Source organism: Terrapene carolina, unplaced genomic scaffold, assembly GCF_002925995.2.
Source record: "Terrapene carolina triunguis isolate 2854851 unplaced genomic scaffold, T_m_triunguis-2.0 Scaffold66, whole genome shotgun sequence".
Lineage (NCBI taxonomy): Eukaryota > Metazoa > Chordata > Testudines > Emydidae > Terrapene > Terrapene triunguis.
This window is the reverse complement of record NW_020664417.1, coordinates 36,032,280-36,058,997: the sequence shown is the minus strand read 5'-3', so window position 1 is coordinate 36,058,997 and position 26,718 is coordinate 36,032,280. Positions and strand designations below refer to the sequence as shown.

The 26,718-nt window shown below is 43.6% G+C and overlaps 2 protein-coding genes across 3 annotated transcripts in view; one reads left to right on the top strand and one right to left on the bottom strand.

The window, feature by feature from the left end:
• The first annotated feature begins 7,496 nt into the window (after window positions 1–7,496).
• Window positions 7,497–10,035, top strand: HMGB2 (high mobility group box 2). The gene is made up of 5 exons (XM_024194773.3): window positions 7,497–7,625; window positions 8,154–8,324; window positions 8,578–8,723; window positions 8,812–8,986; window positions 9,488–10,035. Exons 2-5 carry the CDS (start codon window positions 8,175–8,177, stop codon window positions 9,647–9,649), a joined length of 633 nt encoding a protein of 210 aa, XP_024050541.2. The 5' UTR covers window positions 7,497–7,625; window positions 8,154–8,174; the 3' UTR covers window positions 9,650–10,035.
• A 5,617-nt stretch (window positions 10,036–15,652) lies between these two features.
• GALNT7 (polypeptide N-acetylgalactosaminyltransferase 7) overlaps window positions 15,653–26,718 on the bottom strand; it is a 116,128-nt gene continuing 105,062 nt past the window's right edge. For both annotated transcript variants that reach the window (XM_024194791.3, XM_024194783.3), the window contains exons 10-12: window positions 20,926–21,024; window positions 19,496–19,624; window positions 15,653–16,731 (exon numbers count right to left, since the gene is read on the bottom strand). In XM_024194791.3, the coding sequence (XP_024050559.2) occupies window positions 16,594–16,731; window positions 19,496–19,624; window positions 20,926–21,024 (366 nt within the window). In that variant the 3' untranslated portion in view covers window positions 15,653–16,593. The remainder of the gene's footprint in view (window positions 16,732–19,495; window positions 19,625–20,925; window positions 21,025–26,718) is intronic.

Genomic DNA, 26,718 nt, shown 5'->3' with positions numbered 1-26,718 from the left:
ATTTGTTTGGAAGTAGCTCAAATTAAACTTAAAAAAAAGCAGTCTGAATCCTGAAAAAGTGTCCACGTGGGGATTTCACCACATAGATCTGCCAGTAAATTTCCCTGTATAGGCAAGCCCTTGGTACAAGGCCAAAGTGAAGTTGAGGGACTAGGCAGCATACTCCTTGATGGATATGTCTTTTGGGTGATTGGAAATGTCTGGGCAGGAATGAATAGGAGGATCTGTGTGTAAAAACTTGTAGAACACCTGCCCATATTATATATGTACCATTTGCCACTGACTGCAGGCCTTGTATAGACTAGGAAAAAACGTCAAGGTAGTTTAACTCAATTGAAAACTGCACTGTAGACACAGTTTAAGATCTTGTCCATGTTGAGTTATCACCTACGTCTTGCCTATGTCATAACTTAACCTGCTAAAATCCCATGAACCTACGCAACCCTCTTTGCTGTCCACCATCTCCAACAGAAGCATGAAACCTGCCCAGCTCTGCACTATTGCCATAAGCATTGCAAGCACAGGATACATGATCATCCAGTATTTGCAGAGTTGCAAAAAGAACCAAATCAGTAGGGAACATGACAGTTTCACGTAGGACAGATTGCAGAGGGACATAAAAAACAATTGAAGGCTGTTGGGGGCATTCACGGAGCAACTGCAGCTGGTGGAATACCACTTCTGGGCCCCAGAAATGAACACGGACTAGTGGGATTGCATTGTAATGCAGATTGGGACTACAAGCAGTGGCTACAGATCCTTTGGACATGAAAGGCCACATTCCTTGTCTGTGGATCGAGTTCAACCAAGCCAGCACAGGGACACCAGAATGCTGAACTGAAAGTAGATAAACAAGTGGCCATTGCACTGTGGAAACTTGCAAAGCTGGATTGCTACCAGACTGTGGGAAATCATTTTGGAATTGGCAAATCCACAGTAGGAGCCATTGTCATTCAAGCATGTAGGGCTAATAATTGTCTCTTGCTATGCAAGGCAGTGATACTCAGCAATGTGCAGAACATAGTGGATGGATTTCCAGCAATGGGGTTCCCAAACTGTGGTGGAGTAATAGATGGTAATGCATATCTATATTTTGGCACCACAGTACTTCAACAGGAAGGGCTACTCTACAGTTATGAAAGCGTTGGTGGATCACTGGGAATGCTTCACCAACATCAATGGTGGCTGGTCAGGAAAGATGCATACATCTTTAAGAACACAGAACTGTTCAAAAAGCTTAAAGCAGGGACTTTCCCAACCCCCACTTACCATTGGTAATAATGATCTAAGGGAACCCAGCCTGCCCTTTGCTACCCTGGTTCATGAAGCCATACCCTGGTCACCTTGACAGCACCAAGGAATGAGTCAACTTCTGGCTTGGCAGGTGCAGAATGACAGCTAAATGTGATTTTGGTAGATTGAAAGTTGTTTACTCACATGACTGGACGCTGTGAGAAAAATATGCCAACTGTTATAACTGCCTCCCACGTTCTGCATAATCTGTGAGGCAAAAGTTACCACGGTGGTGGAAGTAGAGTGGCTGTCTGCTGAGCGTGAGTAGCCAGACACAAGAGCCATTAGAAGAGTTCAATGCAGTTATGCTGCTGAGGGAGGCCTTGAGAAAGCACTTTATCAGTGAGCTACAATAATGTGCCGTGGTGAACTGTGCTGTACCTGGCCATGCAGTTTTGGGACCTGCTTGGAATTATGTGATGCTTGGTGTACATCTGTGAATATACTACTATCAATGCACCTATTGATTTTGTGGTGTTTGCTTTACATTATTATTACACTGCATTTGTCACTGATCCTATGATTTGTGTCACAGTGTACAGTAACAAGTAAGTGAATGCTTTCAGTACTGCTAGGCATTCTGCAGCACATAGTGGGAATTAATAAAGATGAATTATTTCCCCTAAATTATAGTTTTATTTAACAAGACTAGTGGGGAAAAAAATCAGTTAAATTTAAGAGCAAATACGTTAAGTTCTGTTCCATGAATTTATTACGTTTTTAACAAGGGGGAAAGAACATATATATCTATTTTGGCAACACATAAAGCAACCGTGACTCTCAAGGAAAGGGTATGTGAAGCAGTGATTGTCCTTACTGTCCCCTGGTGTGGAGTGGTAGGAGCAGGGATGTAGCCCCAATGCCACATGGAATGTTATGGGAAGAGGGTGTAGGGAAGTGCTAAAACTAAGTTCTCCAGGAACTACAAAGAGAGGTGATGGCATGATTTGTTGACCTACAAGTTCAACAGAGTCTGCAGCATCTGTAATAGCTGCCAGAGAAGCCCCATTATGTCCTCATGCATCTCCCTCTCCTTTTCATGCTGGGACTCTCTCCTGTCATTCACACTCTAGGCCCTCTGCTCAAGGTACAATGCAGCACTGGCTTCCAGGATTTTGCTGAACACATCATCCCAAGTCCTCTTCTTTCTCTGGCTCTGGTGTTGCGTGGGTATGGAGGGAGAACCCCTTAAGCCCACAATGGTGGCAAGCTACAGACAAAACACAGAGAGATAAAATCATCAGTATGGTCACAACAGGAAGTGAAAGTTAAGGGTCAGAATTCCCTTCCCTTGCTCCCCTTAAGTTTTAAACAAGACATGCTTATTGACACTTGTGCTTTGGCGTGCTTGTGCATGGCACCACTCACAGCACCATCCATGGTAAATATGGCCTCCCACAGGAGAGGGAAATGAGGAGGGAATTGCTCAATTGCATGAAACTATGAGTATATGGCAACAGTACTGAATATTGGCACCACTGTCCACAGCCGGTGGTGATTTTAGCTGGTATCTCACTCCTAAGGCAAACAGCGCACAAGCTGCTACTGCCATCCCAGAGCCACCCTGGCCCATATGCTGCTAGCCTGTTTACTGCAAAGGTGCCTGTCAAAGTTATACTTAAAAAAACTACTCTGCATAGTCCCAACCTAACTACAGGGGAATGAAAAGCAGATAACTCTCTTCAAGATAGTTGGTGTGATGCTGTGACTAGGTAATGGGATCCTTGGATGCATAAATGGGAATATCAAGCAAGAGTAGAGAAGTTATATTACCCCTGTATTTGACACTGAGGAGACCACTTCTAGAATACGATGTTGAGTTTTGGTGTACCGCTACCTCTTCTTGTACAAGTAAATTAATGAAAAGAGGATAGCTGTGTCCTGCTAAGTAGTGAGTGCCATCAGTACATCGCTGTAATCGGGGACACATGTATATGCTTGAGCCAAGGTTTCTTCTCCTGCATCAGGCTCATCCTTTCTCAACTGCCAGGACTGACTGGACTGCAGTGAAGTCTCAAACAGGTCGTGGATTGCAACACACCTGGACCCCCAGAGGCATGTTTCCTCATCTTCCCCACCCTTGCTCTTCACAGCAGGGCTCTGTCTCTCGAATGCCACAGAGGTATTCATGGAGATCTGTAGGGTGGCAGTGGGTCTCTACCAAGTATGGCATGCAGCTCTTTTTAAAAGCGGCAGGTCTGCAGCTTAGCACTGGATCGACTGTTGGCCTCCCTGGCCTTTTGGTATGCCTGCTGTAGTTCCTTTGCTTTCATGCGGCACTGCTACCGATACCCCTTCTACAAGCAGATTATACAGGGAATGCAGGAAATGTCCACATTTCTATGGCTGGTCCACAGCTGTGCCTTCACAGCCTCTTCTCCCCAGTCTCAGGAGATCCAATATCTCTTGTTTACTCCAGACCAGAGTGTCTGGTGCATATAGCCAGCATGGTCAGCTGGGCATTTGCATACAACAATAGTGAGCACAAACAGCAGTTCTCTAAGCTGGGCAATGAAGAAAAGGAATTTCAAAAAATCAGTTTTATAAGGGTGCAATGCAGTCTTCTAGTCTCCTTGATCCCATAGCAGTCAGCGTTGGGCATTGTGGGAAAGCTGCTTGAGAACTGTTAGGGTCAATGTAGGTAACAGTGTCTACACATGCACTGTGTTGACCTCAGTACATCAACCATGGCTCAACACCACTGGGGAAGGTGGTGTTACTGCATCGCCGTAACAAGGCACTTACATTGGTGGGAGACAAATCTATGAGCATGCCTACACTACAAAATTAAGTCAACTTAAGTCGTCATACTGCCACCACAGTAACTAAGTTGATTGTCCATGTCCACACTACGCTCCTTCCATCGGCAGAGTGTGTCCATATTAGCAGCTTATATCAACACACAGAGCAGCGCACTGTGGGTAGCTATCCCATTCTGGGTGTCTTGGGAAGGGGTTGCAAAATGCAAAGCACAGGGGAAAAGGGAGAGGATATCATTCTGAGATCATAGCAAGAGGTACATTTGCAGAGGATAGCATGCAACTCCTTGTAAAAGTAGCATATCTGCAGCTCCGCACTAGAATAACTGCTTTGGGCAGCAGAGTTGAAAATGGTGACCAGCGCGGTCATAATGGGCATTGTGGGACAGCTCCTGGAGGCCAGTTAAATTAACATAAGCAATGCAGTGTCTGCAATGCCACTATGTTGACCTAGCTACATCAGCGGGAGAAATATTGTATTATAGTGTAGACATTGACATTATTATGTCGATGTAAGATGCCTTACATAGACATAACGCTTTAGGGTGTACCAGGTCTAAGTGTAGACCAGGGATAGGCAACCTATGGCACGTGCACCGAAGGCGGCACACAAGCTGATTTTCAGTGGCACTCACACTGCCCGGGGTCCTGGCCACCGGTCCGGGGGGCTCTGCATTTTAATTTAATATGAAGCTTCTTAAACATTTTAAAAACCTTATTTACTTTACATACAACAATAGTTTAGTTATATATTATAGACTTATAGAAAGAGACCTTCTAAAAACGTTAAAATGTATTACTGGCACGTGAAACCTTAAATTAGAGTGAATAAATAAAGACTCGGCACACCACTTCTGAAAGGTTGCTGACCCCTGGTGTAGACACACACACAACTAGGTTGATGCAAGGCTGCTTACGTCAACTGTACTTTGTAGTGTAAACCAGGCCTTAGTGACAACAAAACAGACTAAGTTAATATCGAAAGAAAAATGGATCTAAAGTAGGAAGAGGAGAACAGAAAGAAATAAAAGAATATACAAGTTTTAGCACCTAAACTCTGAGGGCCAAATTCACCCCCTGGTATAACATGCTGTTCTGATAAGTACTAACTATAAAAGTTAACAGTTTGTAGAAAGGGCAGATTTAATGTTACTGAATATGGTGTCTAGGCTTTTAACTATGGCTCTCTCTACAGGGAAGAAAACCACAACATAAAAACCAGATGACCACTCTTTTTTGTTGAAACTGGCTCCTTTTATCCTTGTGCAAGAGATGAAAGGGGAAACCTACCAGCCTCTTCAATCACAGACTGCTGTCTTAAACTGGGATAGTTTATATGAGGATGATGATTAACAAAAACAAAAAACAAAAAAAAAAAAAGTGTGAGACTGCAAATTCATCATTGAAATATGCATTGTAAAAAGCGTCCTACATTCCCAAAGGAAGGGTTTGTAAAAACTGTCTCACTTACCAAGGAAGGAGGCTCACTCCAAATGAGAAGGAACTAGGCAGGTCAAAACTTTCTAGCTATACAAGTTCTAGGCTCTGATTCCACGAGGAAGAAGTTCAGCTGTCACAGGAGAAGAGCTGGGAAAGTGCAGTAAGAAGGAAACACTTCATAAAGCAAAGCTTGAAAGCAGCATGCACAAAAATCACCCATGTTACCTTTAAGGACTAGCTGATGAGGGGGACTCACTGTATGGAGCCAGCTATACAATTCAGAAAGCCCGAGAAGCCATAATTACTGATACAGAGCTCCTGGGCGTTATAACCTTGGGGGGAGGGAGAGGCGGGAAGAAGGGGCGGTTATCAGACATCTCCACCACCCAACAATAGCCGTTAACCCTTCCTCCTGCCCCAAAGCAGGAACTGCACCCTCCTTCTGATCTGTAAACTCTAACCCGTGCCACAGAACAAAACTAAGCGCGTCCCGCTTTCAGCTTCATTTAACAATGAAGATAGTGAGAGGGGACTTGTTGTGACGGTTTGAGGAGGCGTAGAAGTGAAAGTTAAAACATGGTTTTGCTATTTACCACACGTTGTTAGCTGGATCAGCAAAACCTAACCCACCTCTGGCCCTGCTGCTGCCAGCTCCCACACACATGCTCTGGGGAGGAGAGCAGGCTGGCTCTCGGAGCTGCTGTTTAAGGCAGTGTTTACAGTCACTCTGGCTCTGGGGGTGGGGATGTTTGCTGCGCGCATTGCAATGAGCGGGTTCCAGTTCTCTGAAGTTTACCCGAGTCGAACTGCCCAAGCTTGACAAACAGCCTTGCAGCTCCTCGCTCTCCAGCGAGCCTGCTCTTCTCCTGCATCCCCAATCCTCCCCTCCAGCTATACCCCGACTCACACCAACCCTCAGCCAGCCCCTTCGCCACTCTTCAAATCTCCCCTCCCTCAAGGGAGGGCCAAACACACCCGCCATTGAAATCCGTCCCCATTGATCCCATGCACAGTGTGAAACGCCGGGGGAGAAGGGAGCCGGGAAAGCAGCCGCAGCCAGTCACTGGGAAAAGCCCTTTTCCTTTAACACTGGGAGGGAAGGAAAGAGAAGGCGAATCAGAGAGAAATATCCGGGGGAGGGGAACAAGGATCTTAGATTTTCCAGTTTACAAAAGCCAAGCCTGTTAACCGCGCCGCTCACTCTCAACAACGCCTGGGTGGGAAAGAAATCCCCGACCCTTCTAGGGGACGCTTCAACACAGGTGCTAACTGCTGAGTAAATTCGCTCAATAGAGGCCTACAACTCCCAGCGTGCTCTATTCTACCTTGCACCGAGCTGCCGCCTTAGAGACGGAGCAAGGCATGCTGGGAGCAGTAGTCCCCAGGAGCCACTCCGGGCTCCACACATCCCCGACTGCAGCTCCCTAATGCCAGCCTGTGTTACCCATACGAATGTGATGTTCACAACCCTGCTGGCTTTTAACGGCCTGTAGGCTGTAAATAAGAAACTTCCTAAAACACCCGCCCTAGTTCCTTTCCTCAAGCCACAGCCATCTCTACTTTCAGCCTGCCAATCCCGTCCACCACCCGCACCTTTTTCTGGCGCCTCTTGTTTTTCTCACTTCATATCCCTCCCCCACCCTTTGTATTTTTAAACCACGCTACTCCGCCCCGCTCTGTCCAATCGCAGCTCGGGTATTCCATTACAGCCAATGGGGGACATCCCCGCGGTTTTTTAAACTGCTGCTCGCCTCCAATCGGCGCCGTAGCTCTTAGTCCCGCCCCCGTCCTCTCCCTAACCGGTTCCAACGAGTACTGGAGCCAACGAACCCCTGAGACTCGACCTAACTTATGTGCTGCTCATAGGATGACGTAAAGAGAGCTAGGAACCAATCCACTGTACTCGCAAACCTAAGGGCGTGACCGTGTGCGGTTCGAAAGGGTGTGATAGCCAATCGGATGACGCGGTAGGCGGGACTGTAGGTGCTGTGGGTCAAGTTGCTGTGTCGGGTAGGACTGTGGAAAACAAGAGGCTGTAAGTGCGTCGGAGAGAAACCATTTGGCTGTGGCAGACGGAGCAGATCCCAGCACCAGAACCCAACAGCCCGCAGCCGCCGCCTCTCACCGCACCAGGCAAGGCCCCAACAACTGCAGCCTGCCCTGAGGAGTGTCCGCGCCGCTCCGCGCTGGTGACGGTACCAGTGGGAGTCGGGACGAGACCAGCCGTGGGGTGGGGCGCGGCGGCTACCGGGCGCAGTGGGTGTTCGGCCCCGCGGCGGGGGCGGTTGTTTTAGTGGGGGCTTCTTGGCTCTGCAGGTCGGCTGGGCAGGACCGCGCCCGCGGATTGGGGCGCGAGGCGGGGAGGGGGCCCGGTGCCATCGGGAGAGCGCGGGCGCGGTGGCATTTCGGGAGGGGGGTTGGTGGCTTCGCCGGGGCCGCTGGTGGGGTGGAGGCGCCTGTTGGTCCCGGGGAGGCCGCCCCGCCCCGTGGAAGTTTACTCGGAGTCGGAGGCCGCTTGGCTCCTCGGGAGAGGGAGGGGCCGGGGCCGGGGGATGGTTAGGCGGGAAGCCGCCGCTAGGGGATAGGCGGGAGTAGCCTTAGCAGCAGCCCCGCCCGGCAAGCGCTACCGTCCCTTTCCTCACTCCGCGTCTCCTCCCCAAGGGCCCAGTGACCGCTCCCGCCATGGGCAAAGGCGACCCCAACAAGCCGCGGGGCAAGATGTCCTCGTACGCGTACTTCGTGCAGACCTGCCGCGAGGAGCACAAGAAGAAGCACCCGGACTCCTCGGTCAACTTCGCCGAGTTTTCCCGGAAGTGCTCGGAGAGATGGAAGGTGAGAGAAGGCCCAGGCCCGCCCACCGGCCAGGCCGCGCCTCGGGGCGGGCGGGGCTTCCCTGCTAGCTCAGTGGAGAACGGTGCGGGGTCTCGTGTCTGGGAATCGTGACTCCCCTCCCCCATCGCCTCGTCAGCCTGTTTCATGGGTTTATGGGAAAGAAAAGGATCCTCGGGTGCAGCTGCTGTTAGCTGTTAATGAGTCACCAGGCCTTTTAGCTGATCTAACGCCTCTTTTTGCAATGTGTCTGCAGACAATGTCTGCAAAAGAAAAATCAAAGTTTGAAGATCTGGCGAAAGGAGATAAAGCTCGTTATGACAGAGAGATGAAAAATTATATTCCTCCTAAAGGCGAGAAGAAGGGAAAGAAAAAGGATCCCAATGCTCCTAAAAGGCCACCGTAAGTGTCTTCATCCTGGAATGAAAAGTATATTTTCAGTTTTGGTCAGTGTGACACCTTTTATTTTTTTTTCTTTCTCCCTGACCAGATCTGCATTCTTTCTCTTTTGTTCTGAACATCGTCCAAAGATCAAAAGTGACCATCCTGGCTTGTCTATTGGGGATACTGCAAAAAAACTAGGTGAAATGTGGTCTGAGCAGTCAGCCAAAGATAAACAGCCATTTGAACAGAAGGCAGCAAAACTAAAGGAGAAATATGAAAAGGTACAATGAAAACATCCAAGAATGTATATGTGGTCCAAAGTTTGAGCAGTTATAAATGAAATAGTGGTGGCATGCTCTATGCTTTACACAAGCGAAAAAAACATCGCTGCCTCACAATCCTGAATAGACTACACAATGTGACAGAAAACTGAAGAACATTCAATTTCTATAGAGATGGGTTAGACAAGGCCTTACTGTGTAGGGAAACACACAAATGTAAAAATATTCAGACCAGATATTGCAGTGATTCTCAGTCTGCTCCATACCAAAATTGTATCTTAAAATAGGACAGAAAAAGCAGGAAGGCTATAAGCCCCTGAAATCTGACCTGGGGATTCCTTAGGGGTGGGTCATAAGTGCCAGGTTGTGACCCTTTCTCTTAAAGCATCTAATTCATATGTTGTACAGTATAATGCAAACAATTGTTAAATTAATGTTAGTCTTGGGATTTACAGGGATGTAATTCATTACTTGAAACTTAATGGCATCACTCTTTTTCAGGATGTTGCAGCATACCGTGCCAAGGGCAAGAGTGATGCAGGAAAGAAAGGTCCTGGTAGGCCCACAGGATCTAAGAAGAAGGCAGAACCTGAGGAGGATGAAGAGGAGGAGGATGAAGAGGAGGAGGAAGATGAAGAGGAGGATGATGAAGATGAAGAGTAAATGGATATCCTGCTGTAAAGATTTGTGCTCGAAGTCCAATATTTTGCTAAGAATGTGAACTCAAGTGCAGCTCATTGTTAGCTTCAGTATAAAAAAAAAAAACTGTACAGAATTGTGTATAGGTAATGTGATTCTTTGTAGGGAGACCTATATTTTTTAATGTAAGTAGTAGCTGAGGGCCGCTACAGTTAGGTTCTTAAAAACAAAAAACGGATGTTGTGGAATGTTACTGCATATTTAATGGTTTCTTTAAAATTCAGTGACTGATAGTCTGATGTTTTTAGCAGAGTAAAACATAGGAAGTAGCAAATAGCTGATCTTATATTTTGTAGAATATTGCATTGTATTACTTTTTTAACAATTTTGTAATAAAATGATGTACATTACTGTGTTCTGCTGTTACTGCCTTGGAGCATCTTCTAAAATACTCTTTATGATCATAAAGCAATAAATGGATACACTTAGGTATTTATAATTTAACACTTTAAACTTTCTTTACTTGTAAGCTCTTTTTGGGGTAGGACTGCCTAATCTAAATACATTATAATAATGGGGCCCTGATTCTAAATCGTGCTTGTGGATACTTCTGAAATGCTAGTAAGTGGCACGACTGGAATTCAGATTTTTCTCATGTGAGTTGATTACATCATTGCTTGCTTGAAACTGGCTTCCCTGTTCTGTTTCTATTTATAAGTTAACTTCACCAAAGTAAAATCCCCAAAGGCTGACTTTTTTAAAGATGAGATAAAAACCTTTTTGCGGTGAAGATGTAGCTTTAAAGTTAACATGCTTCCTTGTTAATGAGGATTAATGATTTTTTTTAATCACTTTGAAATAGTCCCTCCTTAACCAATACCATTAAATTACATTAACTGAATTCTGCTAGCATAGGAGAGGTGGTGTGTTGGTGATGCAGACTCCAGCTATACTGCCACCTTTTAAAGGAAGGATTGAGGTGGGGTCCTAAAGCTTTGTCTAAAGATGATCTGTAGCTGCCAATAGGTACAATAGTAACAGCTTTGCCTTACATTTTTTTTTCCTGTACACAAATCTTAAACCCTCTTCTATCACTATGCTTTCACATATATAGTTTGACTATACTAGTGCTTAACTGGTGATCTGATCCCTTCCCCTTAACAAAAGGGGACTTTACAAAGTAATTTTGATGGTACTGGGAGCTATTAATATACTGACTCAAACAAATGGGACTCTGCTCTAAATAATCAGGTCCGTGATCCTCCTGTCTGTCTGCATAGGCTCAGAAACCCTTTTAAAGCACATACCTTAATACCTGTTTTCAGGGTTCTAGTTCTCAAGTTCAGTATTGAAGAGGGCTTGTGGGTGACCCTATGCACTAGGTCAGCAGTTCTCAAACTTTGTTGCCTTGTGGCCCTCTTCTGACAACAAAAGTTACTACACGACCCCAGGAGGGGGACTGAAGACTGAGCCACAGGCAGGGGGCATGTAACCTTAGTCCTGGGTGGTAGGGCTTGGGCTCCAGACTTGCTGGGGCCCAGAGCAAACACCACCCTTGGTGACCCCATTAAAATGGGATCATGACCCACTTTGGGGTTCCAAGCCATAGCTTGAGAACCCCATTGAAATTTGGTGCAGGCACCCATTTATTAGACAGTGGGGCAGATAGGCTAAATTTCAGTAAGTGGCAGTGTGACCAGGCACTTGTGGTTCCAATGCCACTGAAAGATAGCCTGGCTGGGCCAAATCTCAGTAAGTGGTATTGCAACCTGTTGCATGGGATTACCCACTAGTGTTCAATGCTGAAATTGAGGAATATGGCCCTGAAAACATTATTTAAAACACTGATTCCAATAAAGGGGATGCTGTATTGGTCCCAGTTCCATCAAGGTTACATTGGAAAGTCTCATTTTGTTAAAGGGTGGGGGGGATAGGTAGTAGCCAAATTTTTTTTTTTTTTTTTTTTTTTTTTTTTTTATAAATGAAAGAGGATGTGAGTCAAGGTTGAGAGCCCACGGTCTAAAGCAGGGGTGGGCAAACTATGGCCCGTGGACCGCTTCTGGCCCATCAGATGCTTTTATCTTGCCCTTGAGTTCCTGTTGGGGAGTGGAATCAGGCACTTGCCCTGCTCCAGCTGCCCAGTGCTCCCCAGTCCCCCCGATTCTCAATTCTCTTGATGAGCACCGTCTTTTGGCATGTAGAGCCACACTGCACAGGTGTGACTTCACTGTGCTGTTTCTGGGATTGGAACTCCACCCCATGTAGCAGGCCTGGCCTCCCTATGGAGCAGAGCACCCAATCCCTGCCCAGTCTCCTATGGACCTACCCTTGAGAGCCTCGAAACCACCCAGGGGCCGCACCAGTCCCAGCTAGGGTGCCTCTGCCCATGACAGTGCCTGGTATGGCCCCCTTTGAGTCACTGCTGGCAGGGCCCCTAGGAGTTCCCGGTATTGCCCCTGTAGAGCCCCACCCCTGTGCCACATCCCGTGCATCTCCATAGAGTTCCCCCTCCCCCACCAGGCATTCACGCCCGCCCTACAATTTTTGTACCCAGATGTGGCCCCTCAGGCCAAAAAGTTTGCCCACCCCTTGGTCTAAAATCTTTAATTCCCCAGGCAACTAATCCACTTAAGCCCTAATCAACATAGGTGCCTAGTCACTTCATAGCATATTTGCTGTACAGTTACTATGGTCACTTTTGCACTATGGACACTTTTACAGTGCACTCCCATTTAGAAGAATCATTGCTGTAAGAATCAAGGGCATATAGTGATCAAAACAGAAAAATCATTCTTATAGTCTAAATATACTCTGCTTATAAGAATCAAATCATCTAGGAGGGATGTTAGTCTTATAAAAGACATTTACTGTAGCTACAGTCTGAAATTGGTAGACTTTTTTTTGGGGGGAGGGGAGAGGGTAAAATCACCCTTTTCCCCTAAATTGGGGCAAATTCTTTTTACTCTGTGTCCCCCCCCCCCCAATTTGACAGCTTGTAAAGTGCTAAGTTTGTACAAGCACCTCAACCTTGGTGACATTACTGTCCAAAAATGGAAATGATGGGTAATATGTTATATGTGGAATAATCTCAGCCCAGTGAGGGAATTTGTTGTCATAACAGTAACCATTTTACATGGAGGCATACCGTTAGCTACTGGAAAAGATGTGTCGGTAACACCACAACTGAGCACTATAGCAGCATTCTCATCAAGTACATACAGTAACTCCTCACTTAAAGTCGTCCCAATTAACATTGTTTTGTTGTTACGTTTCTGATCAATTATTGAACATGCTTGTTTAAAGTTCTGCAATGCTCCCTTATAACGTCATTTGGCAGCCGCCTGCTTTGTCCACTGCTTGCAGTCAGAGCAGCCAACTGGTGGGGGCTTGGAACTAGGGTGGACCGGCAGCCCCCCATCAGCTCTCTGCTCCCCTAAGTTCCCTGTGCAGCAGCTGCCCAGCAGGCTACCAATTGCCAGCAGTTCAGCTGTCCCTCCCCGCCACTGCCATGTGCTGCCCCTGCCCTCTGCCTTAGAGCTACTCCCCGGAGCCTCCTGCTTGCTGTGTGTGTGGGGGATGGAGAGGGGGGGCTAATGTCAGGCTGTCCCCCTCACCCCTTCACCACGCTTACCCCATCTTCCATAGAGCAGGGGGGACACATGACAGGGCTCAGGATGGAGGGAGCTTCCTGGCAGCAGCTGCCATCTCAGCTTGCTGATCTACTTAACAAGACAGTGTACTTAGAGTGGGGTCAGGGTACTTAAAGGGGCAATGCGCATCTCTCTCTCTCACACAGTGTGTGTCTCTATCTGCCATGCTCTCCCCTCCCTCCATTCGTGCTGCCTTGTAGAGTGTGAGGCTACATTAACAACAAGTTAACCCTTGAAGGCTCAGCCAACTGCTAGTTCATCATTCAGCACTAAGGCATTCCCTGGGAAATATCCCACCCTCTGACTTCACCTCCTCAACCAAGCCTCACAATAATCATCGCCGTGTACCAGTATTAAATGGTTTGTTTAAAACTTATACTGTGTGTGTGTGTATATATATACATATATATATATACACACATACACACACACACACACACACAATTAGTCTTTTGTCTGGTGAAAAAAATTTCCCTGGAACCTAACCCCTCCCATTTACATTAATTTTTAATGGGACAATTGGATTCACTTAACATGGTTTTGCTTAAAGTCACATTTTTCAGGAATATAACTATAACGTTAAGCAAAGAGTTACTGTACTTTGCTGAGGAAAAAAATACTGAAGCTTTAGTATTGTGATGTGGCAAGTTTAGGACTAAATCCTGCACCCTCCTCCCCTTAAAGTCCAATAGCTATATTCCTACACAAACAGAAGGTGGTGAGCTTATTAAAAAAAGAACTAACTATCTTGGTAATGTAATGTTGCTAACACCAGCTGGTGTAAGTATATACATACTACTGTTTAATTTTGGGGAACATCGTTTGACATTGTAGTTCAGAAATTCAAGTGATAGCATAGCTGACTGGGTTAAGGCAGTGGATGGAAGTGATTAGGGTGCAAGTCTGGGATTTGGCCTGGCTCAGGTTGAATGCCCTGCTTATCATAGCCATTCTGTTCAATATCTTCATCAATGATTTAGATAATGGCATAGAGAGTACACTTATAAAGTTTGCAGACGATATCAAGCTGGGAGGGGTTGCAAATGCTTTGGAGGATAAAAGTATAGCAAACCCACAAGTTAAAATATTTGTTTTATTTTCCTCACCTAGAAAACACACAATCCAGCATTAAGATGCACATCGGCTCCCCAAATTTATCCCTAATAAAACTTTTGAAGATTTATACAATTTCTACAGAAACATACAGTGTATCAAAATCTGCATAAATCAAATTTATAAAATGTGTAGAAATGCATAGTGATATTATCATCAGTTTACAAAGCAAGATATGGGACATTTTTTCCCCCCAAGCAGGCTACAATAGGAAAAGTCATTACAGCAACAGCTTCTGATGTTCTCATGTTTTGTAGTTTGCAGTTTCAGATACAGATTCATATGCACATACAGTATCTTTTAATGAATTGCACAAAATACCCATTTAAAATATACACCTGGACAATTTATATGCCACCTTTCTTTCACTAATGCATAGTAACATAATTAATCTACCCAACACAAAAATGGAGTCAGTTTTCATACACACAAATAATAAAAGTACCTATACTCTTATTCTCCCTCCTTTATTTTCTAATTTTATTTTTCAGACCTTTTAAAGGACAGCTGAGAAGTTTAAAGAAGCCAGAGGAGATCCCAAATCATTGCCAAAATATGCATAGATAGATAGCTTTATAAAGGTCAAATTCTGCCTTTAGATATGACACATAACCCTTACTAACTTCAATGGATGTTACATGCAATGCTAATCTGCATTTGAGGGCAGAATTTGGTACTAAAACAAATACTTTCAGGGTCTGATCCTGTGAGGTGCAAAGGGCTCAACTCCTATTAAGTCAAGGCATTCGTGATGTCATCAACTCTTACTAGTCTCAGAATCTGGATCTAAAACTAGTTGACAGTGCCCCTTTAAAGTCTACCCCTGTATGTTAATTAATTTTTTTTTTTTTTTAACTTAAAGTTTTAGTTCACCTCCAGGTGAATTCAATTTATATTAACAATGTCACAAAGTACTGGATCATTCTTAATTTTATACATTGTGCAGCTTTAGCTTTAAAATAGATCAGAGGTTTGTACAGCATGATACAACAAAGACGTTAGTGTTTGTAAGTTCTTAGCTGTAATTCAGAGCACTCTCTTCATCAGATGTATCACATAATGCTTTCAGGTTCAGTTTCTTTTGGCTTTTTTAATATTGAAAAGAAAATAAATGTTTAATTGCTTTAGTGCTGTCTAAGACTATGTCTACACTAAGGATCTTACAGCAGCACTGTACCACTGTAGTTGTGCCACTGTAAGGTCTCCTGTGTAGCCGCTCTCTCACTGGCATAATTAAAACATCCCCAACGAGACGTTCTCCCACTGACAGTGCTGTCTACACTGGCGCTTTTGTTGGTGAAATTTATGTCAGCAGGGGTGGGATTTTTTTTACTCACCAGACCAACAAAAGTGCTAGTGTAGAAAAAGCCTAATATACCAGCTGCATCCAAGTGCTACTCAGCATACCTGGTTCAGCTCACTTAAAGTTCCAATGAATTTACAGCACCTAGCTGCAAAAGGGACATTTTGCAATATTTTTGGGACCCCCTACAGCATTTCTGGTGTGGTCTGTACCTTTATTTGCCTTAGCAATATGTAGTAAATACAGAAGTCACATTGGCAACACAAACTTGTCTTCGGTAATTACGTGGGTGGTACAATTAATCCTTATCAATATGACGCATCAACATATCCATACTATACATTCCATCAAATGTTTTTCTTGTAAAATATATAGAGAAATGAAAGAGGCACTAATGTTGAAATCTACCTTTCCAAAAAAGCAGCATGACTGTGAAAGAAGGCCACTCTGGCTAATAACCCGTGGCAGTGCTTGGTAGGATGTAAAATAAAATAAAAAGATACAACAGGTTGATAATCACCACATTATATGAAAGTCTGGTTACTCCAACCTTTTCAAGTGTGTGTAAAAAAACTGCCTTCAGACCCCTGAGTGAAATCCCAAAGAAGACCACAGTGCCTTTAACTTTGTTCCTATAAAACATAGCTAAGAGCACATAAACCCCCAACATCTTAAAACAAAAAGATGTAAACATCTACAAAGTTTAAGGTAAAAGCAGTTTTGTAAACATTAACTGCAGATGATAATGTTATTGTAATATCACAGTTCATCTATGTCCTTCATCCAAGTCGGGAGATTTCAAGCTTGCAGCTGTACAAAGTTAATAGTTGCAGCAGTTTTCAGGTTATTTTCAGTCCTGTACAAATTAATGTTTCAGTAGGCCAGGTTTTTGTTTGTTTTGTCTAAACACTAAGAATGTTGTTCATTTCCCATTTTTGTGTTGCTTTACTGGAGTCACATTCAGTGATAAAGACTTGGTGTAAGACCTCTGAGCGATCTAAGCACTTCCCTGAAGGAATGTGGGTAAATCTATGTAGATTCTGGAAAACAAAACAATCAAAAATAGATTTAAAATCTTCCCCATCTAATATGTGTAGCTGTTTAAAAACAAATTACCCAGTGTCCCTGTGAAAGTCTCATTTCTACATTAATAATGTTATCACTTATTAGGCCTATATTTTCACATCTTGAAATGTTACATTATAAAAAGGTAAATAGATGCACTTGGTCCATTTTAAAAACCCACACTTATTACTCATAGGAAACAGGCTATTTCTGCATAACTGATTCTAAACTATGTTTAATAAAAAAAATTTGTCTATCCTAGATTTTTTTTTAAAGACAAATGCTTGAAAACAAGACCTTTCCTGCTTAGGATTGCCATCTAATCCGGCTGTTTATGCTTCACCTAAGGTTATAACCATAATGCCAACATCAGAGCAATGCAAATATTTGGGGTGAAAGTGATGATTTGCCTCAGCTCTTCTCCCACATTTTCTTTTTCCAATGGTAGCAGGGAGAAGTGTGGTTATGAGATAGCCATTGTCCCCCAAATCAACAAAAGTCAGCAAAAGACAAAAGGAATATTCTGACCAGATCTGGCTATACTCTCTCTCTGGGATACCTGAGTGGCCTATAGGAGCACTACTACTGAATCCCTATAGTCACATAACTGATTCACTACAGTAGCACAAATATTGCGACTGTTTGATCGACACTGAAACACCCCCCCAAAAAATGTTGCTGTTCACGTCTGCACTGGGCATCACATTTCTTGTACTGGTTATAACTGTTATCTTCCTGCCCCAGTCCACCCCCATCAGTGAGAATATATTTTTAAAATGGGTTGCACAGTAATTAAACAGTGAAAATCTGGCTCACAAGTGCACCAAGTTTCCAGTGTTTGTTTGCTTACCCACCTTTGATAGTCTTTTATCATATTTCTTTGGAAATAAACCAAATGTTTTGGTCTATACTCTGTGCTGTGCCTACTGGGCCACTCTCTCCTAACTTCTAGTAACAGAAACATTGAAGCAAACAATTGCACAATTGGCACAGCTACTGTGGAAAGGGATTCAACTCGTGTAAAAACAAAACATAATGAAGTGGCAAGTAACATGCTGGGCCACATTAGAATTGGTGGAGACCAAACAAGTTGTACATATACACTACAGAACAAAGTAGACACCAAAACAGTGTGTATTGATTTTTATCTAAATTCCTGGGATTTAAAGATCTTGTCTGTCTCTTCCCAGCTTTTTAGCTCCATACAAACAGCTTTTTGTTATTCAGGACTTCACAGCTGTATGCAAATATTACAAAAACTTGCATGTCAGTGGAAGGCAAATGGACTTTCACCACATAATGCTTAACAAAGAATCTAGCTGCTTCAGGCAAATAGAATCCAGATACCAACAGACTAATGAGTGAATTAATAAATGCACAACAAGCTAGATGGTAATGATTCAGAAAACAACTGGGTAATAGCAATCTGGCATTCAACCCTTTTAGACCACATTATGCCCTCAAATACACAATTGAGGTGTGTGTGTGTGCACGTATTTAAAGGCCAAATTTCCTTATTAGTGTATTCTGTCTTTATCTCTTTTTACTGGAACAAAAGTATGAGCTGACTCATTAAATATAATAGAGGAGTAGGATAAAAATGTTTTCAAAGTTAGTACCTATACCAAAATACATATTTACTTAATAGCTATTACAAGCTATAAATCAATACTTCATTTAAAAATTCAGATCTTTCACAACAGCATCACACAGTGGCCACACGCATCATTTAGAAAACACGAGACAATATTTACTCAGAGAATAGGTAGCTAACTCAAAAGAACAAAACTAAATTCTGAACAAGACACAGGACAACACATATAAATAATTACATTTAGCAGAAATAGAACTAGCATTGCTGTACTTCCCGTCTCCTCTCTCAGTACTGCTGAAAAATGTAATTTAAATGGAGCACTATTTCAGTATAGATATGCAAGGTAATCAAATTACATTATTCGAGCTGCTAAATTCACCCTTGCATCTTTGCCAGATTCTGGCAATACAGACATTGTGGAGGACTCTCTTGGTGGGAAGGGCATTAGCAGGAAGATTGCTGTGAGCAAAAGCTGTTGCAACCTTCATTAGGGGTGTGCGGGCCACCACAGTGCCAAAAAGGGGGCAGCGGGAATGTGCTGATTCAGCACACACCCATAGAATCATAGGACTGGAAGGGACCTTGAGAGGTCATTTAATCCAGTCCCCTGTACTCATGGCAGGACTAAGTATTATCTAGATCATCCCTGAGAGGTGTTTGTCTAACCTGCTCTTAAAATCTCCAATGATGGAGATTCCACAACCTCCCTAGGCAATTTATTCCAGTATTTAACCACACTGACAGAAAGTTTTTCCTAATGTCTAACTGAAACCACCCTTGCTGCAATTTAAGCCCATTGCTTCTTGTCCTAGCCTCAGAGGTTAAGGAGAACAATTTTTCTCCCTCTTCCTTGGCAGCAGCTGTCCTGGTGGAATTTAAAGCTGCTTTTCTGCAGCGGAAATCCTGGGAGAGGGCGGGTAGTGCCAACAAAACCCATCTTCCCTCAGAGTGAATTCCTCCCATAAAGCAAGAGGAGAGCCTGGTACAGAAAAGTGAAATTTACATTTTGCCACACCAAGTTCAGTGAATCTGGTCCTACAGCTTTACTTCCAGATGTATGCACAATAAAAAAAAGTCTTAACAAAATGGGGTGTAAAAAAAGTCTTAACAAATCGCCTATCCTTGCACCATATACTGTCACATACCTTGAAGTATTGCCATTCCTTGTATTCATTTAGATTACAGTGCGTAATCATAACTTTTGATCCATCAGGTCCTTTAGTCAAACACTGGTCATACTGCATGAGTTGATTAGCTTCATTTATTCGAAAAAGCTAAAAGAAAAATATTGAGGCACCTTTTTGTTACTGTAAACACAAAGGGTGAACTTTATACGGTAACTGAAATTTTAGAAGCAATTCTATAATAATTAATCTACATCATCTGGAATATTCTTTTGAAATTATCATCACACCCACCTTTGCTTGAATAGGGCTGATTTATTTTAAGTGATGCAATATATTAGCTTCTCACTATCAGAGACTTACCATATGAAGTACCTTCTTTCTGAGCTCAGAAAACTAAATATATACGACTACTAAATTAGTAGAACAAAGAGGATAAATGCAAAAGATTTTATCGGAGAGGCTCCTGAGAAGAGCTGGATAAATCAACCTGCGGTTTGATGGCTATATAATCACAGTCTTTCAAAGAGCTGGAAGCCAGTGAACTTTTGTCCTCACCAGTATTTTCAAATGAAGACAATAATAAATTTAAGAACTACAGAGCACTGGGCCAGAGGGAAAACTACCAAATTGAAATACAAACAGATAATTTCTGCTACTTCTTAGATTGGCATTTAATTAAGGTAAGATTTTAGGACTGAAAAAGAATGATTTTTTCATAGGCTTTCTAGAGTACTGTATAGTGAAAATGGGTACTGCATTATATTTTAAACTACAGTTACAACAGTGACATTTTTACATTAAGAGCCAACTGAACATGATTTTTTAAACAGGGACATCATCCTGTATGACTGCATAAGATTAAGTCGTATATCTATATATCGAGAGAGAGAGAGAAGATAATTTTTTGTTAATCTTTTTACCATTTTGCTTTGAGCCATTTTTCAGTTTACAGACTTTTTCAAAATTGTAAGTATCAAATTCAAGAAGATAAAGCTACCTGACTGCCTGAAGTAGGTTTGTCCTTGTGGTGGTGAGATGGCAAAATTGTGAAGACTTGGGCCAAATTGTGCAATAGTCTTATTACAATTATCTGTTAGGAACTAAGATTTTTCCAATTTAACTCAGCTTAACTTATGAATTAATTTGTATTTGATTCCTTGTTTCTGGTAGTGGAAAGCCATTTAGTGCATCAGTGCATTGCACACCTATATCACAATTCTGAGAAGTAGTAACTAAGGCACCACAGTGGGTAAGGGGAATATTTCCTGAGTGGAAACAAATCCCAAATTCCCACCCATAAAAGCTGGCACAGTCCACAACTTTCCCCCCGCATTTAATCTACTTTTTGGTAACCACAGTAGTTTTAGGGACTTTATCAGAGAAACAGCTTTATGATTATTCATTGCATCAACTGTCTCTTTCAAACGTCTCGCCTCAAGGTTACTTACCTGATTACCTCCCATTCTGTGGCATGGTCCAAGTTCTACAAAGCCGCCATTGGTGTGCCCCATGCTATCTATGCAGTAAGCAGTTTCAAAGCCTCTGATCTGGGGGGGGAGAAGGAGAAAAGGGCTTTTTCCACTTTAGTTTAGACTTTGGGAAAATATGATCTCTAGTGCAAAGAAGTTAAGGAATATCCTACTCGTCGTCCTCCAAACGAATAATATACACAGATATTTGAAGCAAGACTGCAAGAAATTTGAATCAAATGAGATAAGGATGTTAAATTCTCAGGAGAAAGTTTTATGAATCCAACTGTCCATACTAATTTGAGAGCTATTGTGAGATAACAGACATAAGTATGCTAGTGAATATACTGTATGGAAGTTTGATTTCAAATTTACCATATTCATACAGAACAGGGGATCTTTCAGATGTAGGCCTGGTTTCTTATGCAGTTAATCCCCCATGAAAGGATGTTCAATTCTTTAGTTATTCCTGAATGGTGTGCAGCAGGGGCTTGTAATTAGGGTTGATCGGGCTTCCCACCTAGGAGAGGATGTGAGGGATGAGATAGGTGATTGTTTTGTTCAGACTTAAAATGAAATGGAGCTTGACCTGAATGTCAGAAAATTACTATGATAAAGCTTCAACATTGTAGAATTCGGGTGTCCACATTTTAAAAAGGATTGTGAAAAGAACCACAAAAATGATTTGAGGTATGGAGAAAAAGCCTTACACATGGAGAGACTTAAAGAGCTCAATCAAAAAGAAAACTGAGAACTTATTTGATACAGTATATAAGTACCATCATGGGGGGAAAAATACTGGGTACTAAATGATTACTGATTGGCAGCTAAAGTCAGACATATACAAATGGGAAATAAGGGGAAAGACAAACAAACAAAAACAGTGAAGGTGATTAACCACTGGAAAAAAATGTCTCTTTTGATATCTTCAAATCAAGACTGGATGCCTGTCTGGAAAGTATGCTTTAGTCAAACAAGTTATTGAGCTAAATGCAGGGGTAACTGGGTGAACTGTAAGAGCCTGTCATATACATATCGTTCAACTAGTTAATTGTCACAGGATGAATGGCCAAAAATCCCTTTTATAGGAGTTGGGCCTAGTTTCACATATGAGAGCTGGGAGGTAGCTGAGCTGAAACCGTATCAGCAAAGGATCAGGTGGTTATAAAAAGCCAGAAAGTGACTCAGCTGGAACAGAGCTGCCAAGAGCCTGAAGGCAGTAACAGGAAGGAGAGCTAGAGCTACCAGTAAGTAGTTTGACTCCTGTAGGAGGAAGCAGGGTATGGCTGTCAGGCAAGTGGCCTGTAGAATGGAAACCTGTAGTGAATAGATAAGCCCCTACAGAACACCCCAGGTTAGGGGGGAAGGGACACTCAATGTGCTGCACTAATTTTATGTGGAAGAAATAAAACTGAAGCCCTGAGAAGAGGGTCTGAACCAGATTCTGGATATGGTGTCACTCCTTCCTGGGCTGAGGGGACTGGCCAGTAGCCTACAGTGATCTAAAGGTCTCTTCTGGCCTTAAATTCTATGAATCTATGGGTATTTATCAGAGCTGTCTTCCCAACAGATACAGTTTATCACCAATCTTTGCAAGTCATGAACAGCAGTGATTAATGAAATTTCCAGTTAAATATTAACCTAGTTGTAGTAGAAAGAGAGCGCCTGAGTCACGAGCCCTTGTATAAAAGGCCTGAACTAAAGCAGTGGTCAAGCCTTGCTAATATAAAGCAAAGTTAGCAAAAGTCAGGCTGTGAGCAGAAGTCAGGTCCTGTTATAAAACATGCCTGCCTGCAGGTTCACAGACCCTGGCAAGAATAGGGCTGGTATTGCAAAAATATAAACATTCCTGAGAAGTACTAGGCACAGGACACACAAGTAAACATCTTCCAGAAGGGTGGTACCAGAACACCCTGATACCAAGTATGACACAAACACACTCCCCAAAGATGATACAAGGACACACTGACCCCCTCTTAAAGATAAGGTCAGGATGACAGGGTGATGAATAGAGATGTTTTGATCGATAAGCCCAACATGTACAAGGTAAAAGGGTGGTAACTAAACATGTCACAGGGGCAATATGTAACTTGTTTGTATCGGTGTATAAAGAGGAGTCTCAGAGGGAGTGTCTTTGACTAGCCTAGGGGGGAATGGAGAATCCCGCCATTCACTGAGCTAGTCCATTGTTACAGGCATACATGTGCTAGTGTAACTAGACATTGGTCCGGGGAGCTAAGACCGTGCTTCATCAACAATAAACCTGGCCAGGTGTCTTCGCTACTAGACCAAGTCTTGTGGTCTTATTGAGCAGTTCGATCGGAGCCTGCTGTACAGGCTATCTGGCCAGAGCCAATGCAGCACGCAGAGAGAACACACACGCAGCCAATGACTAACTACATCAGTAACATGGTTGTTCACCAGCATTCTATTCTACTGACTCTACTAAGAAGCAAACAAGGAGGGAGAACCTACCTGCAAGTTAGGGTTTTTTAACAGCTGGAAATTAGTGGAGGGTTGACATGAACACTAGCCCAAGAAGCTACAATAAAAAGCAGCCAACCACTTAGTGAAGGAGTCCTTTAAATATGAGAAAAATAGGACTGGAAAGAACTTTGTATCCAAGTAGTAGAGTCAAAAAACGTTTTGGCCATCCAGAAATACAATTGAGGCAATAATTAAAAGTGCAACAAAGGAGCATTAAAATCCTGTAAACATTGTGTAATGACTGCTGGCCATCGATTAAGAGAGATCAAAAACATTTCAGAGAAGCCTGAGGACATAGCACTCTGATTGATGCCACACTACTTCAAGCTTCCCTGTCACTTCATCCAAGTCCCAGGGGCTGCTGGCTTCAATTCCTTTTTTCAGGGATGCTTCCTGCCTTCTATTTTCCAGACACTACCATAGTGATTCTCACAGCTCAGTCAGGAGCTAGATGTTGGCACATTTTCCCCACCTTAGGTGGACTTTGGAACAGTTCTAAAGCTGATCAACTAACTTACTGCTTTGTATTAACTCTTGGGCAAGAAATTTGCCTTGATGGAGATAGTCTTGTTTCCCTGGGCTCCCAGATGCAGGACTGTTTGTCCATCTTCACATGCACTTTGTACAACCAGTTCCAAAGGCTTCATAATAGACCCTGACAGATTCCCAACATGCCTGTTGTGCACTGGACAACTCTGTACTCCACCACTGCTCTCTTGAGGTCACATACGTAGATCTGTCATATCTTTAGAAGAGGAAGTTCTTTAAACTACTTCCTTGCACATCTAATGGATTAGCCAAATTGACTAAGAAGTAGGATAGAACACAGGGCTTCTTATTCTGCCAGTTAGAACACTATCTCTGCCTCCAGGTTCTGCAGAAGTGGGTTCAGTATACTCATAGGGGAGACCAGGGAGAGCTTCTGGGGGACTAAAACAATCTTCATAAGCCAAGGCATTTCCCTGGCTGAGCAGGGAATCCTACAAAGGAGTATGTAAAAAACCCAGCTAGGATTGTCTATGAAAGAGCATTCAATTCCTGTAAATCATGCGCTGAATTTAAACCCTGCCAAATAGTTTTTCTTGCAATTAAATGAGAATGCTGAATCTGTGATGTCCCACAGTCTTCGAAGTCACATTCAAATGCAAATATCTTGATTATTCTGAATAATTGTCTCCAGATATGTCTTTTCTACGTACACCAGTGTTCTTCATTGCAAGGCCCGCGAGCCAGTGGCAGTTCCCATCGACCCTAAGTGTGGCTCCCTAAGTTCCCTCTAAGCTGCGCAGTCGCACAGCAGGTTATCAGTAGCCCCGCAGCAGCTCTAAAGGGCCATGCAGCAGGGACCTGGAGAGGAGAGAGGTAGGGGGTGGATGGGAACCAGGGAGGGGAGCAAGTTGGGACTTGCAGGGCTGCTGTGGGCCTTGGCCCCGGAGCTCCCTGCTGCTGGCAGGGGGGAGAGAGGGCCCCTTCCCCCATTACTCCTGTACTGCTTGTCTGCAGGGAATCCTCTGGCCCCAGCCCCGGGGCAGTCTGCCTGCACCCAAAACTCATCCCTGGTCCCACCCCAGAGCCTGCACCCCCAGCCAGAGCCCTCACCCCCGCCCCGCATCCCACCCCTCTGCCCCCAGCCCTGAGCCCCTTCCTGCACCCCTCACCCCAGCATCCCAAACCTCTGCCCGAGCCCCCTCCTGCACCCTGAACCCCTCACCCCCGCATCCCAACCCTCTGCCCCAGCCCTGAGCCGCCTCCCGCACCCCAAAACCCTCATCCCCAGCTCCACCCTAGAGCCCTCAACCCCAGCCAGAGCCCTCACCCCCGCACCCTACCCTGGACCATCTCACACTCCAAACCCCTCGGCCCCACCCCACGTGGCTCTCACATTGAAGTTTTTTTTTTGCCAAAGTGGCCCCCACTTCAAAAATAGTGAAGAGCACTGAACACCATATCGTGATTCCAAGTTTCTTCTCAAAATACATTCTTACTCTGAAAGAAGGACTCGGGATTATAAACATCAATGAAGAAGAGTACACACAGACAAAAGAATTCTCAACAAAAATGTAGAGCTAATAAAAAACACATGTTAAAACATCATGACTTGGTTACTTACTGTTGCATTTGATCTCCTGTCGTTACTCTATAAATACAGTATTTTCATACCTGTCTGTCAAGTGTTATCCAGACCTGCTATTTAGTGTCATGGTTACTGGGTAAGTTGTGCCTTAGAACACTAACTCCCTCTCACATTCACCCCATGAGACAGGCTTTGCTACCTTCCTCCCCTCTTGGTGGAACCACATGGTTCTGCCACTTTTTAGACTGGATCTCTGGGCTGCAGCCTCCCTATTTACCAAATGGATCAACCTGACAGACTCAAGTGGGTTTAGCATTCGTAAGCACATTATCGCTGGAGACCTGTGACCAGCAGCTAGTTAAAGTGACTCAAAAAGTAGCTTATTCAAAACAAAGTACACCTCTACCACGATATAACGCGACCTGATATAACACGAATTCGGATATAATGCGGTAAAGCAACGCTCCAGGGGGGCAGGGCTGTGCACTCCGGCGGATCAAAGCAAGTTTGATATAACGCGGTTTCGCCTATAACGCGGTAAGATTTTTTGGCTCCTGAGGACAGCGTTATATCGGGGTAGAGGTGTAGTGTGATTTGCCAAAAGGAACACAGCATCTAAGAAAATGGGTTAGAACAACTAAATGTTGCATACACTTATTAGTCTGCCTAAGATTACTCTCTCTATTCATAGCTTGGGTAGGTTCAGTTTATTACCATCTCTGGAGAGCCAGCCTGCCTGCTGCATGTCTGTCTGCCAGAGACTCACTATGGCTGCTGACAGCCCATTCATCCCCCCTTCTTCTATAGGACAGCATCTTGAAGGTTTAGGATCCTCTATGATCTTAGCCTTTTAGCCTTGAGAAGAGTAAAACATGCCAACCAGGTTGGAGCAGGGCAGAAGCATTCCCCCAATTAATAGCTCCACCCATTGTTCACTTAAGGAGCCTTATCTTTGCCATTGTTTTGTTTTGTTTGCATGCCACTTAACAGCCTCCTTGGATTTAACTCCCACAGGCAGGCAAGATAATATTAAACATAAATTGTGGTGCATGCCATACATGTAAAAAAAATAATATATATATTCCCTTATTTTCCACATTTAAAAACAACAGTAACCAAAATAATTCTTTGTTTTCTGTTTAAATATTAAAATATTTTTCAGGTACAAGAAGTTACAGTGGCTTCATTGTGGACTCCCAACTTTAAAAACC